The sequence below is a fragment of the Littorina saxatilis genome, linkage group LG8 (assembly GCF_037325665.1).
Source record: "Littorina saxatilis isolate snail1 linkage group LG8, US_GU_Lsax_2.0, whole genome shotgun sequence".
In the NCBI taxonomy this organism is placed as follows: Eukaryota; Metazoa; Mollusca; class Gastropoda; order Littorinimorpha; family Littorinidae; genus Littorina; species Littorina saxatilis.
This window is the reverse complement of record NC_090252.1, coordinates 38466057-38475339: the sequence shown is the minus strand read 5'-3', so window position 1 is coordinate 38475339 and position 9283 is coordinate 38466057. Positions and strand designations below refer to the sequence as shown.

The 9283-nt window shown below is 36.6% G+C and overlaps 1 protein-coding gene across 1 annotated transcript in view; it reads left to right on the top strand.

The window, feature by feature from the left end:
• LOC138973468 (uncharacterized) overlaps positions 1-8996 on the top strand; it is a 12142-nt gene extending 3146 nt beyond the window's left edge. Inside the window, exons 4-8 of the mRNA XM_070346185.1 lie at positions 6133-6216; positions 6644-6713; positions 7098-7160; positions 7627-7695; positions 8222-8996. Of these exons, the coding sequence (XP_070202286.1) occupies positions 6133-6216; positions 6644-6713; positions 7098-7160; positions 7627-7695; positions 8222-8378 (443 nt within the window). The 3' untranslated portion in view covers positions 8379-8996. The remainder of the gene's footprint in view (positions 1-6132; positions 6217-6643; positions 6714-7097; positions 7161-7626; positions 7696-8221) is intronic.
• Positions 8997-9283: the final 287 nt, after the last annotated feature.

Here is a 9283-nt window from a genome sequence, read left to right as displayed (position 1 = left end):
GCTCTTAGACATGAGGGATAACCTTAATAAAAAACTGGATGCATTGGGCGAGACAGTAGAAGGACTCAAGGGTGACGTCTTCGATCTACAACAGGAAAACAACAAACTCAGTGAGGAACTTGAGGAATGTCGAACCAAACAACTCGAAACACAGCGACAGCTGGATGAAGCCGTTTACTTCGGCAAACTTGCTTACCAGAACTCAAATCATAACGAGCAATACTCCCGCAGAAATAACATTAAGCTGCTGTTCATTGATGAACCAACAGACTCTCATGAAACAGCTGACGAGAGTGAGGCGAAAGTGCTGAAAATCTTACATGACAAACTGGGGTTAACCCATATCAAATCTGAGCACATCGAAGCGGCACACCGTGTTGGTGTTCGAAAAGCAGGGAACAACAGGCCCATCATAGTCAAATTTCTTTCCCGTAAAACCAAACAAGACGTCATCAAGAACCGGCGTAAACTCAAAGACGCCAGGCCAAAAACAGTCATCGTCGAGGATCTGACGAAAGGAAACTACATTATGTACCGACAAGCAGTTGAGACGGTTGGGGTAGAACGCGCGTGGACATCCGAAGGCAGAATCTTCGCGAAGGGGCCAGACCACAAGATTCATCGAATCGACAAGACAGCTGACCTTAGGCTTCTCGGACCCTTCGATCCCAAGCCAGCACCGATCTCCTCCACCACCCAGATTGGCCAAAGTGTACACCAACACCGTAAGTAGCAGACGACAGATGCTAGAGCCATGCGTGTCGTATGCAAATGAACTAATTCACATGACCTTCCTAAGCCAATCAGCTGCCCGTGCTCAACCCAGCTGGGAATGTGTACTGTATTAGCCGGCGGACTGTCGGAGCACTGACAAACTTTGTTGTGTCACTGAAACTCGGGCAAATTGGACCTACCTGGACACGTGGTTCCAAGCGAAAGACCCACAAGAATAGTATGTGTTTTGTTTTCAGTTTATGTTGTAACTTTTGTTCCGTTTGTGCTTGTTCTTTCTGTTGCTTGGTATTCGTGTCATTCGTGTTGTGTTGTTTGCCCCCCCTTCGTGCCCCTGTTAGTGTGTTGAGCTGGTGGTCGCGTTTCTATGCTGTGTCTATTATCATCACTATGCTGGATGTATGGTTCTATAATTCTCATGCCTGTGTCGAATATTAATGGTTCTGTTTGTTCGCTGACGTATCGTCCAGAGTTTGGTTGTATGTCACTACTGTTTTTTGTGTGCTGTCTCCCAATGTTTACAATTTTTTTAAACTCCTGGTCCTGGTGTTGTCGCTTTTACCACCTCGACCTGTTGCTGTGCTTTTCTGCTCGAGTTGTGAGAAATGGCTGCTTTCATGCATGTATTTGGTTGAAGTCACTGTTAGTGTTGATAGCACAATACGAGCCATGCGGATGTTTTTACTTGATGCTCCACTCAAGTAATGCGTGTATTTGTGTTGAATGTGGTCAGGACTTCTTTTTGTACAATGCATGCCTACAGGAGCTACACTGTGACACCCAAGTTGATGCTTTTGCCATGTTTCCTCCCTGTTTGCTTGTGAGACCCTGTTTTTGCTGTACCACATGCCCCCTTCTTTCAAAAGGATGGCCTACAATACACTTCTTGCGCTTGATCAATATAGTTATTTGGATGAAAAAGTATAATGGTTTTTGTGTTTGATCACAATGGTAGTCCATGAAGAGTTAAAAATTTGTTCCTTTAATGTAAATGGACTTGGAGACTTCAAGAAAAAGAAAGATGTGTTTGATTTTTTAAGACAGCAGAATGGAAATGTTTTCTTACTACAAGAAACTCACTGGAAAAGCCACCAAGAAAATTTGATTAGGTCACAGTGGGGCTATGAATGTATTGTTGCTGGTAATGATTCTGCAAGTAGAGGTGTTGCTGTATTGTTTAAAAATAATTTTGATTATAAGATTCATAATATTGTCAAAGATGATGATGGAAGGTATGTTTTGATTGATATTGAATTTTTGAAAAAACGTCTGACCCTTGCAAATGTTTATGGCCCAAGTAATGCTGATTGTCCTGCCTTTTTTGATAAACTGTTTGAGACAATTGTGCAGATGGATAATGAGTTAATTATTATCGGAGGAGATTGGAATGTTGTTATAAACCCCAATGTTGATACAAACTACCCGGCCAAATCTTATAAAGTCAATAGTAGGAGAAAAGTTGTCGATTTTATGGAGCAGTATGATCTCATTGACATATATAGATCCTTACATGCTAATGTGAGACAGTATACATGGAGGCGGTTCCATAGTTCGCAGCGAAGCAGACTTGATTATTTTCTTGTGTCAGAGCAGTTAGGTTTTGAGATTGTGAAAGCTGATATTACACCAGGTTATTATTCTGATCACTCAATTGTTGGTGTAAGTTTTAGAACTGATGTTGTTAAACGTGATAGACCCTTTTGGAAGTTTAATAATTCACTGTTGACAGATATGGAATTTGTAAATATAGTGAAGAAGGTTATTGTTGATGTAAAGATACAATATGCTTTACCTGTTTATAATGTGGATAATATTGATGTGATTGACGATGATGATTTACAGTTATTGATTGATGATCAGTTGTTTTTTGAGATGTTATTGATGGAAATAAGAGGTAAATGCATTTCATATTCCTCATATAAAAAAAAGGAAAATAACAGAAAAGAAAAAGATCTTCTTTCTCAAATATACACTTTGGAAAGCAATTTGACAGAGTATAATATACAACTTTTAGAGCAAACACGACAGGAGTTAAGTCAAATAAGACAGAAAAAAGTGGATGGTATGATAATTAGATCCCGTGCTAAGTGGATTGGAGAAGGGGAAAAAAATACAAAATATTTTTGTAATTTGGAGAAAAGACAGTTTGTCCAGAAGTCCATGTGTTTTTTGCAGAAAGAAGATGGTGAAGTTATTCATGATAATGCCTTGATTGTTAAAGAAGCACAGACTTTTTACGAGGAGTTATATACTTCAAGAGAAGCCGAACTGGTAAATCAAGAGATTGATGAAAACCTTGCTCATCCTGTATTAACAGATGATGAGAGTAAACAATTAGAAGGTAGACTTACTCAATGTGAGCTACTCAAAGCTGTTAAAAAATTAAACAACGACAAAAGCCCAGGATCAGATGGGTACACTGCGGAATTCTTCAAGTTTTTCTATTCCGACTTAGGAAAGTTTATGTTACGGTCTATAAATTGTGGATTTGAGAAAGGAGAAATGTCAGTGACTCAGAGACAGGGCGTTATAGTATGTATTCCAAAGGAGGGAAAAAATAAAACACTTTTGAAAAATTGGAGACCAATTACTCTGCTAAATACGGTTTATAAGGTTGCATCAACGTGCATTGCAGAACGGTTTAAACGTGTTTTGCCAAATTTGATTCATGATGATCAAAAAGGCTTCTTGAAGGGAAGATATATTGGTGAAAACGTCAGATTAATATATGATACCCTGTTCTACTCAAATAAACATAATATACCTGGCCTACTTTTGATGGTCGACTTTGAAAAGGCTTTCGACAGTGTTGCCTGGTCATTTATTGAAAAATCTTTGAGCAAATTCAACTTTGGAAATGACATGAAACGATGGATTTTTACTTTTTATTGCAAAATTAAGTCCTGTGTTTCAGTTAATGGTCGGTATTCAGCATGGTTTAACGTAGGTCGAGGCACCCGGCAAGGGGATCCGCTGTCACCTTATTTATTCTTGATTTGTGCCGAAATATTGTCTCTTATGGTACGCCAGAACAAAAAGATTTGTGGTATGAATATTCTTGGCGAAAATATTTTATTGTCACAATTCGCCGATGATACCAGTCTATTTCTTGATGGTACAGAGCAATCATTTTGCGAAAGTATAAAAGTGTTACAACTTTTTGCATCACTATCAGGTCTGAGAATGAATTATGATAAAACAAATGTAGTTTGGTTAGGACCTTTAAAGTTTTGCAAAAGAAGATTTTTGCCTGATATGAATTTTACCTGGAACCCGGATAACTTTAAAGCACTTGGTGTTATTTTCTCAGTAAATGTATCCGAGGTTGTTTTTCTTAACTATAAAAATAAGTTAAAGGAAATTCAAAAACTTCTGAATTCATGGACCAGAAGGAACCTGACACCTTTTGGTAAAATAACAGTCCTAAAAACCTTGGCTATTTCCAAATTGACACATTTGTTTACGAATTTACCTGATCCAGACGAACAGTTTATGATGGAGTTAAATAATATTTTTTTCAAATTTCTTTGGGATGGAAAAAGAGATAAAATTAAAAGAACTACGGTCACCCAATCCTATGAAGATGGAGGATTAAAGATGGTTGACGTGAAAAGTTTTCTGTCATCTCTAAAAATTGTTTGGTTAAAAAGAGTTGTTGGTCTTACTGGATTAATATCAAGATTATTGGCTAAAGCATGTCCATCTGTTATAACAATTAATACGAAAGGAGAGGAATTTGCAAATGTTTTGATGCAGAGAATAGAAAACCCGTTTTGGACCGATGTTTTTAAACATTATAAGAAACTACACGGAAAATGTGACCCTACAACCTTTAACGATTTTGTATCAGAATGTTTACATTATAATGTTAATATTCGCAGAGATAAAAAGACAGTGTACATTCAAAACTGGATCGACAATGGAATTGCTCAGATTGGTCATATTTTGGGACAAAATGGATACTTATCCTATAATGCATTTAAAATTAAATATCCAAATGTGCGAGGAGATTTTGTATTGTACCAAGGTGTAATCCAGGCTGTTAAAAAATATCAGAGAAAAATCGGCTTAGAATTTGATAAACATTTTATTATGACAGAGCCCAATGTGTGGAAATGTATCTGTAAAGGTAAGACACAACTTATTTACAAAAAGCTGATTGAACATGTTACGGTCCCAAAATGTATCGAAAAATGGTCTGAATCCTTAGACTGTTTGTTAAATAAGAAGGCTATTTTTCAACATGTTATTAAAACAACAAAAGACACTTGTCTGAGATGGTTCCAGTACCGACTATTGTACAGAAATTTGCCCACAGAACGGTTTCTATTTTTGCGAAAAATTGTGGATACGTCATTGTGTACATTTTGCGGTAGAAATGAAGAAACCCTTTTACATATGTTTTGGGAGTGTGATAAAGTGCAGACTTTTTGGATAGAATTTGTAAATTGGCTAAAGGCGAACTGCACCCATTGTGACAATTTAAAACTGTCTAAAGAACTGGTTCTTCTTGGAGTTGCGAACAATGTTGTCACCGATAAAGCTTTTGATGTGTTAGTAATCTGAACACCATGTATATATTTCCAAAATGAACAAAAAGACCCCTCATTTTCAGACGTTTAGTAGAAATTTTAAGCAAAGATTTATTTGTGAAAAGTATAACGCAGTTGTAAATAATACAGTAGATACATTTTACAAGGATTGGCGCATGTATATGCATGTTTTGATGTAACCCTTATTTTTTTTTATTTATTTATTTTTTTTCAAAACCTTTTGATACTGCGACCACCAAGCTCTGAACATCCCCCCACCCATCCTCCCACCCCATGTATGTTGTAATTGTACAAGTGTTTTTCGGTTATATGGATCTGTCCTTTTGGTTAAGTGATGTCCTGTAATGTACAGAATTATATGTATGTAAACAAATAAAAAAAAACTTCACCAAAAGAGAATTAAAAAAAAAGTAAAAAAAAAGTATCTGATAACAGGTTAACAAGTACTTGATTGGATTCTACACTTTGAATATGTCAAGTAAAGCCATCTTTAGGAGTGGACTTTCAAAATTTGTATTGGGATTTATTGAGACCTACAGATACTATATCACACTGCTACTACTACTCCTGCTACTGCTGCTACTGCTGCTGCTACTACTACTGATACGACAACTACAACAAGAACTACTACTACTACTACTACTACTACTACTACTACTACTACTACTACTACTACTACTACTACTACTACTACTACTACTACTACTACTACTACTACTAATGCTGCTGCTGCAAAATAAACATTCAAGAACGATGAGGTGAGGAACAGGTTATATCAATTTATCTAAATTAAGTTGCTTAGAGTCAGTTTGCATCTTTTTGATATTACGTTTTTTCTCATCCACAGAAACAGCTGAGGATGCTAAGCTAATCGTGTCAAGAACATCAGCTGATTTATCTGGTGCAAAGCTTGATTCCTGTTCGCAAACAGGTAACCATTTTTGTCTAATATTGTATTGTTGTTGGTGTTTTGGTTTTCAGTATCTTAAAAAAAACACCTACAAATGAACAGCAAATGACGGCATTGACGTGTTTCCAGTTTAACATTTCACACATCAATTCCACTGAATAACAATTGTGTAGTCTTAAGTATTAGAACAAGGCAATGCACCTCACTTTAAAATAGTCATACATTTAACTTTGCTAGAATGACAATAAGCACCAATGTGTTTACTAAATAAAACAATGGTCACTTAAAGCTTTGATTGTTTGCATACGTGAGCTGAATGAGTCACAAGGATGTCGCAGAAACTTTTTTTTATGGTAAACCGTTGTTCTTTTTCATAATGCATAGCACAATCAACGACATAGTTGTGAGATAATAATCTTGTTTTGGTTGTTCCTTCTGTCTTAATCAGGTCAGATCCTTGCAGTGATACTCGCCACACTGCTGATTCCAAGCGTCATCTTGAACATCTGTACTTTGGGGTAAAATCTGATTGAATATATTTGTTACATCCCCGTTGCTATAACAACTTGATTGAAAAGAAACAAATTACCAAACCATCAGCATTGAACTTGTTTATATATTCCATGCCAAAAATAAGTAACAATAAAAAAAATTAAAAAATAAATAAGCAAAAATATTCTTTGCGTCAAAAATAGGCTGGTATGCATGTTCTTCGCCAACAAATAAAAGGCTGCATATTTTGTCTCTTTGTGTTATTGAGTTTATTTATTTACTTTCAAACGATTATTATAGTGTTTGATTTTGTTCAATTTGAAAATGTTTACAGTGCTTAGGTTTGTGTGAAACATTCTATGAATATATATGTGATTAAGTTTGCTGTTAAAATGTTGTCATTTTTGCAGATGTCACAAGAAGAACAAGAAACGATCGAAACGGACATACTTTGCTGCATCTGGAAATGGAAGGTAAAGGGAATTTAACTGTGTTGCATTTGTGGTCATAAAACAGATTTATCTCATGAGATGTATATCTATTGCCGTTCGATATGATGTTGAACGTGTATTTTTCGTCAACATCATGCAATTTTGAAGGTTTATTCCTCAACATCAGTCAAGTAAATGGTAGGTTAACATCCTCATTGGTCTGTTAGCCTAGCTCCTTCCCTGTGTCTGTATCAGGAGACTCCCCTTAATTGTATATTCAAAGTCATCAACATGAAAAATGGATGGTTGTCTTAGAAAGTCTTCAGTCTTTTCGTGGCTGTTATCATGTTTTGAATTTAGATGTTTGACAAAGATTGGGTAACTTACCAGAGGTAGTAAGTTTGATTTCTATCAAAAGATAGAAATATACTTTTTTCAGATATACTGCATATTCTGGTTCTCAGTTCATGTTCTTCTATTTGTGCATTTATGCTTTTTCTTGTCTTAGCTTCAGAGGGTTGATGTATCAAGACAAGAACAGCGATGACAGCGATGAAGATTCAGATGCAAACGTCAGGTACAGGACAATATTAAACACTATGTATGGCTTGCTGGTCGTTATCCCAATCGGCACAATAAGTCGAGAACCCTTTTTGCTACGAAGACTTATGTCTGGAAGACATAATATTGTGTTGATGTGTGGTACGACGTACCCTATGAATAAATCATTAGTTGCTTTAGGTTTTGTTTTTCGTGAACCACAACACAATGCCAACGTAAAAAGAAGCATACAAATGAATAAAGATAGAAACAAACAAACACGGAAATAAACAAGGGATTAAACAAATACAATGTACGACAAATGTGTCTATGGTCGGCAACATGTGTGTGATTACCTATGCATTACATTTCGCCTCTATTGTTGTTTCCTGTTATTTGTTTTATAAATGTATCTAGATCTATTTTTTTTAGTTTAGTTTAGTCTTAATTTATTATTAATACCAAATGCAACTCTTTGACTATATGTGTGTGTGTGTGTGTGTGTGTGTGTGTGTGTGTGTGTGTGTGTGTGTGTGTGTGTGTGTGTGTGTGTGTGTTCAAAGGGGGATAACATGCATCATACCACGCATCCTGCCCTACAACAAGCTGGAAGAGGAGGAGAAGGGAGACCAGTCCGGACCACCACCGTCAAGATGGCACGAGCGTTTCCCCTATCGTCAGCGATACAATTATTCACCTCAACCTCAAGAAACAGATTAAGACTTACGGCAAATCGTGCTTAATTTGTTAAATTGGATTGATCTGAGAAGTGACGTCAAAAGCTAAAAGCTGTTTTGATGCCTTGTCCCTTGCCTTTTGAGCAGAATGGAAATGTCAGCTGAATTGTTGTAAACGCTGAATCAAACTCTTCTGTGAAGTCAAGTTTGAACACTCTATTATGACTCCTTGCCCTTTGATTATTGAGCAGAATAGAATTGTCAGCTGAATTTATGTAAAGCTGAATCGTCTTGTTTAAAAAGCTGTCGGTAAGATTTCCCAGACCGATTGCATATCATTTGCCCAGTTTGGCTGATGAACATCAAAGGTGGATGGGTCTATTCAGTCACAAGTCTCGGGATTCCTGTTTTTAAGAGCACTATGTGCTACTGAAGTGCGTCTGGAGTTAATCTACTAGTCGCTGTGTTTGCACACATAACGGTTTGTTTCTCTGTTTTGTTTGATTATAATAGATCAGCGACAATTATATTCAGATACTGGATATCTTTGTTCGCCCCTACAGTTGTCACAAGAGGTACGATTTATGAAGTTATTTAATTTGTCTATGTCAAATTGTTTTCTTTCATTGCGTTATCTTTGATAATAAAAGCAGTTTTTATTTGGCACTTGTTTATTCAATGTGTGACATTTAGTCAAGTTTTGACTAAATGTTCTAACGTAGAGGGGGATTCGAGACGAGGGTCGTGGTGTATGTGTGTGTGTGTGTGTGTGTGTGGTGTATGTGTGTGTCTGTCTGTCTGTGCGTGTGTGTGTGTGTAGAGCGATTCAGACCAAACTACTGGACCGATCTTTATGAAATTTGACATGAGAGTTCCTGGGAATGATATCCCCGGAAGTTTTTTTCTTTTTTTCGATAAATACCTTTGATGACGTCATATCCGGCTTTT